Below are 13,530 nucleotides of genomic sequence, written 5' to 3' on the forward strand. Positions count from 1 at the left end.
ATGTCATACGAATCAGACATTAATAAAAGCGAAGTGGAGCAGATTACGGTTACATCGAGAATTGACGAGTTCTGGGACAACCGACCCAGGACGTGGCTCATACATGCCGAGTCGGTTCTTTGTAATCAAAAAATATCGGACGACGCCAAATGCCATCTCGTCATTGCCAAACTGGGTAAAAACGTGGTCAGTCAAGTGGCAGATATAATAAAGCCACCGAAATAAATAAAAAATATGACACACTCAAGGCCACACTTTTAGCAATATACGAGGAATCGGATAGCCTCCAGTTGCAGAACTCATAGGTAAAATGGAACTGGGCGATCAGAAACCTTCGCAGCTGCTTCGTCGAATGAAAGATTTAGCCCGCGATAAAATCAGCCTTCTCCTTTTGTGGCAAAACCACCTACCAACCGCAGTCGGTGCAGTATTAGTAGTTACAGATAGCAAGGATATCAATACCCTGGCTTCCGTAGCCGACAAGGTAATGGAGACAACCAGGCCAATCTCCATAGGCGAGGTCAATACGGCAGATCATCATCATCGTCATCAGCCTTTATCTGCCCACTGCTGGACATAGGCCTTTCCTAATGCCTTCCACATAATGCGGTCCTCCGCCTTCCGCATTCAACGACTTTCCGCCGTGCGCACTAAGTCGTCAGTCCACCTGGTTGGAGGACGCCCCACGCAGATACAGCTACGTTAATATCGCAAATTCTTTCTGGTCGTTCCCTCAATGCTGAGGATCGTGACTGTATGTCAATCTTCTCCACTCGGTCGCAAATAGCCAGAATTAATATTCGCCTCGATGAGATGCAGTCGCAGAGGAATGGCCAACACAGAGAACGGTACAGATACAGATTCCGTGGGCGCTATGCAAACAGAGCGCGATCAAGTTCCCATGGTCGCCGTAACACCACACCCCATCGCTCATCGGCTCGTGACGAATGGATGTGCTTCTACTACTACAGATTCAAGGAGAAGGCGCATAAGTGCGTGCCGCCGTGTGCATGGGAGAAGAAACAGAACCAGTCGGGAAACTAAGTGCAATGCAGTCAGCGGCGGGGGACACTGCGTCGGAGCACGTAACTACCGCCTTAGTGTTATTTATGGAATAGAAATAGCAATTTAAATTTTTTAATAGATACTGGTGCCAATATTTCTGTTTTATCATGTACAGTAATAAGAAAAAAAGCTTTTTCTGATAATAGTTCTAAGTATATATTATATGCTGCAATTTTATTGCAGATGTAAGTCAGCCTATTTTAAGAGCTGATTTTTTGAAAAATTGTCGACTTAAGTTCTCGTAACCTAACCGACCAAATATCTAATCTTAACGTTTCATCCTTATTTGTAAATACACGTCATAGTGTTAAAACTATAGATATAAGCCACCCATTTTATGATTTGCTATCGAAATATCCGGATATCACCGAGCCGGTTTCTTTTAAAGAGCCACCGAAACAATTGGTTTACCATCATATCGAGACCTCCCGTACATGCTCGTGCGAGACCGTTGCCACCACATCGTTATGCCAAGGTTAAAGAAGAGATAAGACTTATGCAACAGTTGGGGGTTTTCTAGACCGTCGAAAAGTTCTTGGGCAATCCCGTTACATGTCGTTGCTAAAAAATATGGCAATATACGTCCTTGTGGCGATTATAGGGCGCTTAACGCATTAACTAAACCGAATAGACACCCGATACCTAGATTGTACGATTTTACTTATATTTTGGCTAATAAAAAAGTTTTTTCTCAAATAGAAATCAATAGAGCGTATCATTTTGTAATGGTCGTCCCTGAGGATGTAGAAAAAACCGGTACAATTACACCTTTCGGTCTCCGAATTTCCACGCATTACGCATCGCTGCTTAGTTTTTCAACGGTTTATGAACCACACTGTTTTAAAAAACTTAGATATTATTTATATATTTTTATTGATGACGTAGTTATTGCAAGGGAGAATTTACGACAGTATAGACAGCACTTGGAAGAGGTTTATGAAAGATTTAACAAATTTGGCATTACAATTAATCTATATATTAATACGTGAAGCAAAAACTTTGTATCCCTTTTTACGAAAATTGCGCGGACGGAGGAGTATGAAATTTTCCACACTTATAGAGAATATAGAGAAGAAGTGCACAATGCTAATATTTTTTTTTAAATAGCTGGGAGTCCTCAACAGAGCGAAGCGGTACTTCACGCCTGGACAAAGACTTTTGCTTTATAAAGCACAAGTCCGGCCTCGCATGGAGTACTGCTCCCATCTCTGGGCCGGGGCTCCCAAATACCAGCTTCTTCCATTTGACTCCATACAGAGGAGGGCCGTTCGGATCGTCGATAATCCCATTCTCTCGGATCGTTTGGAGCCTCTGGGTTTGCGGAGGGACTTCGGCTCCCTCTGTATTTTATACCGTATGTTCCATGGGGAGTGCTCTGCGGAATTGTTCGAGATGATACCAGCATCTCGTTTTTACCATCGCACCGCCCGCCACCGGAGTAGAGTTCATCTATACTACCTGGAGCCACTGCGGTCATCCACAGTGCGTTTCCAGAGATCTTTTTTGCCACGTACCATCCGGCTATGGAATGAGCTCCCCTCCACGGTGTTTCCCGAGCGCTATGACATGTCCTTCTTCAAACCAGGCTTGTGGAGAGTATTAAGCGGTAGGCAGCGGCTTGGCTCTGCCCCTGGCATTGCTGAAGTCCATGGGCGACGGTAACCACTCACCATCAGGTGGGCCGTATGCCCGTCTGCCTACAAAGGCAATAAAAAATAAAAAAATAAAAAAAACTTGTGTTGCCTTGCTGAATCGATACAGAAATGAAGGATTATTGGATCGAATTGTGACATGTGATGAAAAGTGGATTCTTTACGATATCCGTAAGCGAAAAATGCAATGGCTGACCCTGGGTCAAACGCCGCAACAGCGTCCTAAAGCAAATCTTACCAATAAAAAGGTAATGGTAACTGTTTGGTGGTCTCAGCATGGTGTTATTCACTATAGTTTTCTCCGATCTGGTCAAGCAATAACGGCAGATGTCTACTGTGCCGAACTCTGAGCAGTGATAGCAAAACTTGCAGTGAAACAGCCCAACCCATGAATCGATCTTCACTAGAGAAACCGTTTTAACTCTACATGAACTGCAATTTTATTTTTTTTATTTTTTTTATTGCTTAGATTGGTGGATGAGCTCACAGCCCACCTGGTGTTAAGTGGTTACTGGAGCCCATGGAGATCTACAACGAAAATGCGCCACCCACCTTGAGATATAAGTTCTGAGATCTCAGTATAGTTACAACGGCTGCCCCGCCTTTCTAACCGAAACGCATTACTACTTCACGGCAGAAATAGGCGGGGCGGTGGTACCTACCCGTGTGGACTCACAAGAGGTCCTACCACCAGTGAGGTAGAAACCAATCGTCACCCTCCGTATTCACCAGACCCTGCTCCAACCAACTACACCATAGGTTAAGTCGCTCCTGCCCTCAGTGGCTACAAAGCAGAAAAAAGTAAGGAAATCTTATAAACAGACGATAACGATTAACTTTTAGGTAACTGTTTTGTCTTCATTGTACATATCTAACAAAAACCACGGCCACCTCATAACTAAATGGTACATTTTTTATCGCACCAGTACGTGCGGTAGTTCTGGGCATCCTGATCTTTCTAAATAATAAATAACCCTGTACTGCTGTTAGATTTTAACTTATTTAACTAAATATAAAATGATAAAAACAGAGATAAAAAAACTATAAATTAACTTAAGCTCAAACATATTCTCAGGATTCAGCTTATCACTCCTCTTAACAGCTTGTCTTTCGTCAGAGACCTCCTCTAGGGATTTCCATTTGTTTCTGTCCTCTGATGTACGTAACCATTCTGGGAAAGCTACTTGCTTCAAGTCGTCTTCCCATCGCTTTGGCTGTCTTCCTCTAGTTCTTCTGCTTTCTCTAGGGTACCAATCCGTTATTATTCATCGATTGCTGTTTCTATTTCAATGAGTTTCTCTGGAGATCTTAGTGGTCGTGTATTAAGCATCGCCATGTCATCATCATCATCATCATCAGCCTATAGCAGTCCACTGCTGGACATATGCCTCTCCAATTGTTCGTCACTGAGCACGATCCTCGGCTTCTCTCCTCCAGTTCCTGCCAGCGTCGCTATGTGTATGTCGCAATTATTATTCCTTTTTTATCTATCCTTAGAGGATGTTGGTCGTTTTCTCCCACGATGATCAGTCGGCTTGGGAGAGGGTGTAATTTTTCTATTGAATGTATTTTTATTTCTTTGTTTTATTGTATTTTGCGATTGCCGGGTTTGGTTGCTATTGTTGCTTGGTTGTAGGGACGTTAGTAAGAGAGTTAGATCTCATTCTCATCATGTCAAATGCATTGGCTCTATTGGCCTTAAATGGTACGGTGACTTGCTGTTTTTTAGGTTGAAAGTCTGAAGAATGCGGTGAAGAAGAAGTTTCCCTTTTTCTTTTTTTCGTTAGTTGTTTCAATTTCCTTCACTACAAGCTTATCATATTTCAAATACGCTATTTTCCCCCTATTCCTTAATTCAATCAACTCCGCCTGTAACACCTTCATTTTGGTCAGTACATCCTTTGGATAGTCTTCAGTAACAATATATCTCCTTAAATATTTTTTTATTTTTCGTTACTCATTCTTTTTCCATCCGTTTACGAAAGCACAGCAGGATGGCAGAGATGGCACGCAGTCAGTTATTAATTGGAACTACTCGAAGCGAAACAGCGAACGGATCACCTGAAGCGAAACGGAAGAAGCGAATTGAGAATTTTATAGTGTTCTGTGTGTGTTCTAAGTGATAAATACAGTTTTAAGTTGTACTTTTTTTTATTGCCATTGTAGGCAGACGAGCATACGGCCCACCTGATGGTAAGTGGTCACCGTCGCTCATGGACGTCAGCAATTATTTATTTATCCCAAACCCCAGCGCGTAACACTATTCTCAAATCTATAAAAGTAGCTAGCTAAGTCAGGAACTATAATTAAAACAACAATAAGAGCTGTACAAAGTTTTGACTCAATCAAACGACACGAATTCACAAATAAAAATTCAATATTTTTACGATTGATTTATTATGAACTTTAACAATCTGATTTCAGTGGTTAAGTTTCAACAATCTCGCGCCTTCGCTCGGTACGCACACGAAAAATACTGGCTTTCCTTTATACTGCGATAGAATCCGCTGTTTCAAAGCATCCAATTCGCTCTTTTGAACCTAGAAAGAAAAGACATCCATGAAATTATAATTACTACAAAAAAAAATCAGCGTATTTGTTTCTTTGTTACGCTTGACTACGTCTTAACTACTCAACTAACCGTCATGAAAATTGTTAGGTGTCATTTCATGTTAGGTTTATAGAAAGAAACATAGAGTAACTTTAATCTCGATAAATAGTATAAATAGTCCACAAATAAAATCGAATTTATTTACGTAATTGATGTTTGATAGTCAATTAAAGTTAATAGTCATAATTGTAAATAGGCATGCTTTAACAAAAATCGACTTCAAATAGAAGAAAAAAGATATTCCAAAACAAATTAATATACACTAAAAACAATAATCATCGAAATCGGTTGGCGTGGTATTGAGTTATTCATCTATTTGTCGCGCACGTACTTAATGCTTAAGACTTATATGGTTTTCTCATGGATACCATAATCAGAACTGGACTAAATTGTAATGGGGCTACACGGGAAGCGTCAGCTTTCTAATAAAAAAAGAATCATCCAAATCGATTCACCCAGTAAAAAGTTATGAGGTAACAAACATAAAAAATGATGTGCGGTGTTGTGGGACACCGGATAGGAACGAAGTTCCTTATTATAAAAATATAAATTTTAAGTTCTATTCGAGGTATAAAGAAAATAAAACCGGAGGTTTCGCAACAAACCACGATCATTCGGTAACGTGCAAAACTTATTGTGGTACACTTCATTCATGGTTGCTTGCATAAGAGTTAGTGTATTGCGCAAACTAACGCTCTGAGATCGTGGTCAATGAATGATAAAATTTTTTGTCCGTTATTACAAAGTTGTCGTACACTGTGTGCATTACTAATAAAAATGTTACGTTACGGACGTTTTTCCCCGGTTAGGGTACCCCTCCGCATCGTCCCATAAGGAAATTCGTTCCAAAAAAAAAAAAAAACAGACAGTCGAATTGAGAGCCTCCTCCTTTTTGAAGTCGGTTAGAAATTACGTTACGTTATGTTAATTTACATTAACGCGATCATGGCTGCATATAAAGGCTTCTGTTCACTTCTGCGGTTTCTGGGTATTGTAATTATCATAGTTAAATGATTAAATACATCAGAATGTAGCTTAACAAAATTCAGGCTATAACACAAAGCGTTTTCAGTAAAAGCCAATATAATGTTACGTTTGTATTATTATATTTGTATGTGGTTTCATGTTTGTAAAGGCGCTTTGGTAAATAAGTTTTCAGTGTGGCAAACTCAAAACTCAATGACAATTTTTCGCCTATTTTTTACAATTCGCCATAAGATTCGGACAATTTCTAAAGAATTCAAATCGAATAGGTGATATTGTTTATTTATGTGGTATGTTATTCTCTTCTGTTAGCTTCTATCTTGTGGCAGATTGTATCATGAGGCCTCGCGGGTAGCGGTAGTTCAAGCGGTAGGCAGCGGCTTGGCTCTACCCTTGGCATTGCTGAAGTCCATGGGCAACGGTAACCACTCACCATCAGGTGGGCCGTATGCTCGTCTGCCTACAAGGGCAATAAAAAAAAAGCTGCGATCATCTTGCTGATTCCTTCCACGGCATTTCCTGACCACGGCGTTCCATTTGGGAAAATATGACAAACGTAATGCATTTGAGACCTGGACCTAATGTCGCAGGGGTTTAAAACTCTTAATTTCGTCCTAAGCCTTAAAGTAGAAACTGACTAAACTAAACTAGTATAAACTAGTAAATAGTAATAATAAAATAAAGTAATAAGTATCTAAGTAATAATAAACAATGTAAGTAATAATAAATTTTACGTAAATAAGTCCAATGTTTATGTGTGTAGATTTTATCCAGCTGTGTGAACCAAAAAAAAACGAACTTGTATAAAGTAATAAAGTAGTAAAAAGTAATAAACTAGTAAACTAGTATAAAGGCATGTCTGGTAGCCTAGAAGCCCTTCCAGCTTCACTGGTACAGGCAAACAAGGTGGGATCTGCTAAAATCTGCCCGAACGCCTCCGAACTGAAGTCTAGTAAACGAATTCATTATTTATATTTTTATGAATGTAGGTATACGATAAAGGGAAGAAAGATATTTGCTCGGTAGACCAACGGTGCGTATTTTTTTTTCCTACCTATGCTGATAGCCTTGAGAGGCTATTTCAGCTTCGCCCTAACGTTTGTAGGTGAACTCACGGGGCTCAAACCTGACGACGTTGCTAACACGAACCCTAGCAAGAGCCGCGCTTCGCAGAATCTACCACCGGATCGGAAACGCGACCCACTGAGAAGATCCGGCGAGAAACTCAGTGGGCTGTGTCTGAGGGTTAATATACTCATAGAGCCCTTCGTCGCAAGCGACGGGTTCGACGAGAACGATGACCGATGCTTGAGGTACCTAAAAGCAACTTTAGTGGATCGGAAGGATCCGAAATGACGTGTTTGGGGCGACGTAAACTGCTTTCCATTCTTTCCGCAGGATTGGGAATGGCCGAATGTTGTTTTTCGAAACTTGTATATATGCGAGCTTAACTTGAAAATGTCGTAAGCGAGATTCAGGCATCTGTCAAATATCTTGCGTTGTATGATAGCTACCGCCACATCACTATCTTGTTAGCTTGATTCAGTTCTGGTACTTACCAAAGCCACCGCACATCCACCGAAGCCACCTCCCGTCATTCTCGCACCATACACCCCTGGAGCATCCCGGAGGATGTCCACTATCTGATCGAGCTCCACGCAGGATACTTCCATCAATTTGCTTAGCGAGTCATGCGATTGGTAAAAAAGTTCACCCACCTAAAAAAAGGGCATATATTGAGCATATCGACGGAATATGTTTACGTTAAAAGTCGAGGAAATCGTGCATTTCAATTTACAGAGTAGATTAGCCATTGTGAATTAGGGTTCCCGCATAACAAATTCCCAAAATCCTGATCAGTATCTTAACATTCATCTACCACTTAGCTATTTTGGTATGTGGTATATGGTAGTGTGTGTAATGTTTATTTATTGATTTAATGTATTTTTAATGCATAATTTAAAACAAAAATATTTACATTCTGCACTCCTCTATATTCTTTCTATATACTATACTATATACTCTATAAGTGTGGGAAATTTTATACTCCTCCGTCCAATTTTCGTAAAAAGGGGTACAAGGTTTTTGCTTAACGTATTATTCATATATATTTAGATTAAACTCAGCTCACAAAGTTTAATTATATTTGGTTGGTTCCCAGAAAGATACAGCCTATTTAACACACTATTATAAAATGAGGCAAGTTGTAACTAGAAGATAAAATAATGGGAATTGTTAATGTTCAAACGCCTCACATTGAGTTCTTACCCTTTTGTAATTCTTCTCGGTCAATTTGCTGGCAGCTTCCACCGTTCTCTGAATTTCTCCTATGACATGCCGAGCTATTCTGATAACTAACTCGTTACAACCGAGATCTCTCAGCCCTGGAATTTCAAGCCTCAGTAAATATTTGATTCAATTAATAGTCAACTTAATGTAAATATTTGCGCTTCGTTGTCGTTTCAGTGGGCTATACTTAAAATATACGACCTATAGAATTTTATTTTATTTTATTTATTTTCAATTAAATTATTTAATATCGCATTCTTAAAAATTAAGTGTTTGCTCGAACTGTTTGCCTCCAGTACGAATACTAAATGTACTGGATTGAGATCGGTGGAATGAGGTGGGAATAGAATTGAACCAAGTCCGTCCATTTGTCGGGATATTCATATTTCAAATAATCGCGCACCGACAGAGCTGGGCCACCGTCTAATCATATTTCTCTGTAGATATGTACCTATACATTTTCATTTAAGAAATTTGGCAAATCGTTTTGGAGTTAATACAATAAAGTCGCCATCAATTACATTTAGAGTCAACTCAAAGGGCCCAATTATTTGTTCGTTTGAAATTCCGATTGATAATATATGTACTAAATATTATAAATGACCCATAAGCTTTTGTTCATTACAGACAATGAAGACGCCGATATATTTATACAAAAAAGTGTTCGTTTTTTTTTTTAGGAGAGATCCTTTTGCGATAATACGAAGTAGCGATTTTAAAGCCAAGAAAAGTGGCAAGTGTTGTACTACTTTGAATCTTGACTAAATACGTCAATTATTAATATTGTCTTTTGAAATAGTTTGCGAAGGGTAGTGTCTTATATTTTTTCTAACAACTTTTACACCATCGTTGAAGTTAAAAAACTCTCCTAAGCACGATTCGTTATGTAAGTAGTACACAGCACCTCAGAATAAAACACTGGTTATTGATGTCTTTTTTATTCCAGAGAGGGAAATCGCTTTGTAAAACAAACCACAACAACCCTTAAAGGTAGACGCCTCGACGCGTTAGTCAACGATCGAGCCTTCGATATCGTCGCTCCGCTAACACCGACTCACTACCCGCTAAATATCGCGTGTCGCTCGGATATACTCGACATAGCATTATTAAAAAACGTAACTCCGCGCATACGTCCGATCGAAGTAGTTTTAGGGTTAGACTCAGACCATAGATCCGTCGTTATGCAGCTCGTTTGCGCTCCCGATTTTGAACCAGTCATGATCACTGTGGTTGACTGCATCGCTCTCGTTTAGTCTGGACTCTACCCCGTCCACACAGGACACCGCTCAAGCCATAGGCATAGTAACATCACACATCTCATCGATATTTGAAGTCGTCGTGGCCTAAAAGATAAGACGTCCGGTGCATTCGTATGTAGCGATGCACCGGTGTTCGAATCCCGCAGGCGGGTACCAATTTTTCTAATGAAATACGTACTCAACAAATGTTTACGATTGACTTCCATGGTGAAGGAATAACATCGTATAATAAAAACCAAACCCGCAAAATTATAATTTGCGTAATCACTGGTGGTAGGACCTCTTGGGAGTCCGCACGGGTAGGTACCACCACCCCGCTTATTTCCGCCGTGAAACAGTAATGCGTTTCGGTTCGAAGGGTGGGGTAGCCGTTGTAACTATACTGAGACCTTAGAACTTATATCTCAAGGTGGGTGGCGCATTTACGTTGTAGATGTCTATGGGCTCCAGTAACCACTTAACACCAGGTGAGCTGTGAGCTCATTCATCCATCTAAACAATAAATTGTAAGGCCGTAAAAATATATGGATAATGAAATGTCGCAATCATCCGCTGAACCAAAGACAAAGGAATTTAGTCGTCTTGAGGGTTGGTATTATAATGTCTTTCCAAACACAAATGGAGACAAAGAAAGTTTTTATTTAAGACGAACACAAAATAAACAAAGAAGGAGAAAGTACACAAGAAATAGATAGTCCAAGCAACACAAGCAGGTACACGAAACAAAAAGCAAAAATTATAAAAGGCGTAGAACAGAAAAGATAATACGGGATGCGTGCTCGCAAGTCAGATTTCGACTGGTGGCGGTGGATCGGTAAAAATGCGACCGATGTACTAGCGAAATATTATCGCCGCCGCTATACTGCGGTTATCGCCCGACTTTGCTTGTGAATTAATTTTGTTTAGTGTAAATAATGTTTTGTATGATTGTGTGATAAATGAATGTGTTGAAATAAAATAAAGTATGTATGTGTTGTTGTGTAGTGTAATTATAATAAAATATTATAAAATAAATAAATACATGTGAGTCACCCACAAGGAATATCATTAACTATAACAATTGATGCCGCTCGTGGTGTGACAAACATTTTTAGTCTTCTTCAGATGAGAAGGGACAGCCGACAGAATAAAAGGCGGAAAATAATAATGGGGACCGCATTTATGTCACGTTACGTGATGACACGATGAGACGGCCATTTACAATTCTTTAACGATTAAAATTGTAAATTCTAGTGTTTTCGTTTGTTTGTCCTCCATGATCATCTCTCTCAAATATTCAATAATCATCTCTCGTTTGGAGCCTCTGGGTATGCGGAGGGACTTCGGTTCCCTCTGTATTTTGTACCGCATGTACCATGGGGAGTGCTCTGAGGAATTGTTCGAGATGATACCAACGTCTCGTTTTTACCATCGCACCGCCCGCCACCGGAGTAGAGTTCATCCATACTACCTGGAGCCACTGCGGTCATCCACAGTGCGTTTCCAGAGATCTTTTTTGCCACGTACCATCCGGCTATGGAATGAGCTCCCCTCCACGGTGTTTCCCCAGCGCTATGACATGTCCTTCTTCAAGCAAGGCTTATGGAGAGTATTAAGCGGTAGGCAGCGGCTTGGCTCTGCCCTTGGCATTGCTGAAGTCGTCCATGGGCGACGGTAACCACTCACCATCAGGTGGGCCGTATGCTCGTCTGCCTAAAAAGGCAATAAATAAAAAAAAAAAGATTCTGTAAACGCATGGAATGTTATTATTGTGTTAAATGTGACTTTCCGATATGCTATGGCCGTTAACAACGCTATTAATGAAAAGAAAAACCAATTACCCCTTTACAAATAATTTATTTTAAAAACTAAAACGATAAAAAAATTTTTTAAGAAATTTGATTGATTTTAAAAAGAGACAATACTGCTACAATCTTATGACGACGCTTGCAGCTGAAAGTAAGTATTGTACTTTTTGACGAAGCATGTTGCTGATAACTCTATTTCTGTAATCTGACGAAGCGTGTTGCGGATAATAACATGTACTTTTAGGTTAGGAATATTGTGTTTTTTTTTTTTATAATAAATTTATTTAAAAATTTTACAATACGGGCTATGTGACATGAACTTCTTTTCTTTATGCGTTCCTGTATCTATTAGATTTGGTAATTAAAAAAGCAGTAGAGCACAGATGTTATACAAATCTTGTACCATAAAAATGAGTGCCACAAAACAAATATACATAGAATAGAAATAATTATTAAAGTTAATTTTTTTTTCGGGAATCGTCTAAGATTTCTTTATTAGACACATGATTATAGCTCTTCCCAAAAATACAAATTGGAGATTTCGGAAAAAGATACCTTATAAACTGGCAATCACAGCCTGAAATGTGGGCGTAATAAATAAAATTGTGGAACGTTATTCAAGTATAATATTTTCGCTTCTCTCGAAATAAACACAATGACAAAGGCGTCCACATGACACTTATTAGGGTTCGCACATTATACCACGTCACAATGGTGTTAGATAACAAATAGAATTTTATGTTTCACTTCGTAATTAATTACCCTTGACAATGTTACTATCGCTCGCGCACTCAGCTTTTTGCCTTAAAATTTTCCACCGATTTCATAGATCTCACTGACTGAATAAAATTACCTCAAATCTATATATTAATACGTGAAGCAAAAACTTTGTATCCCTTTTTACGAAAATTGCGCGGACGGAGGAGTATGAAATTTTCCACACTTATAGAGAATATAGAGAAGAAGTGCATAAAGCTAATATTTTTTTTAAATAACGCATAAAATATACATTAAATCAATAAAGAAAACGTTACACACACTACATACCATGTATTTGACGCACACACGCATGCATACTATTTATTGTCAAACTTTTGTTCTTGACGTCTGTTGTCAAATTGAGAATAGATTAAATTTTGTTTGTCTTTGTTAATATTTTTATAGTGTAGTCTTGGCGAAGTGATTATAGAAGTATAAAATACAATCATAATAGTGTACAAACTTACAATTCCAATTAATTATAGTCGAATTTCGACTACTGCGGGACCTCTAGTACAATTAAAACTATAAAGTGAAATACACCGATTTATTGACAATAATTCGCGCACAACCGTACTACATTGACGATTCGTTACTATGAATACAGAAACAGTTCTTAAAATAACCATAATTGTACAAAATTTCATTGAATCATATAAATAAATATCGGTTTTTTTTATTGCTTACATGGGTAGACGAGCTCACAGCCCACCTGGTGTTAAGTGGTTACTGGAGCCCATGGACATCTACAACGTAAATGCGCCACCCACCTTGAGATATAAGTTCTAAGGTCTCAGTATAGTTACAACAGCTGCCCCGCCTTTCAAACCGAAACGCATTACTGCTTCACGGCAGAAATAGGCAGGGTGGTGGTACCCACCCGCGCGGACTCACAAGAGGTCCTACCACCAGTAAATATAGGAATGCTTCGATTAAGCCACTAAGTAAAACAGGTATTTAGGGGTTTCAATCACATAAAACAGCATTTCGACCTAGTCTTATCTAAGCATATGGTGCTAAAAGTCACGACCAAAATTATGTTCTCAACAAGTTTTAGCACAGTATCCAATAAGAAGACGATGGATCTTAAATCAATTGTTGCGTTAGGTCTACGGTCCTACACA

General features: G+C 39.2%; 1 protein-coding gene and 1 pseudogene across 1 annotated transcript in view; one reads left to right on the forward strand and one right to left on the reverse strand.

Moving 5' to 3' along the window:
• Positions 1-1,044, forward strand: LOC149501075 (uncharacterized; annotated as a pseudogene).
• A 4,053-nt stretch (positions 1,045-5,097) lies between these two features.
• The window catches only part of LOC114241343 (galactokinase), a 31,531-nt gene continuing 23,098 nt past the window's right edge, over positions 5,098-13,530 (reverse strand). Inside the window, exons 7-9 of the mRNA XM_028172151.2 lie at positions 8,581-8,696; positions 7,872-8,030; positions 5,098-5,257 (exon numbers count right to left, since the gene is read on the reverse strand). Of these exons, the coding sequence (XP_028027952.2) occupies positions 5,138-5,257; positions 7,872-8,030; positions 8,581-8,696 (395 nt within the window). The 3' untranslated portion in view covers positions 5,098-5,137. The remainder of the gene's footprint in view (positions 5,258-7,871; positions 8,031-8,580; positions 8,697-13,530) is intronic.

This window comes from Bombyx mandarina, chromosome 17 (genome assembly GCF_030267445.1).
Source record: "Bombyx mandarina strain Sakado chromosome 17, ASM3026744v2".
Taxonomy (NCBI): Eukaryota; Metazoa; Arthropoda; class Insecta; order Lepidoptera; family Bombycidae; genus Bombyx; species Bombyx mandarina.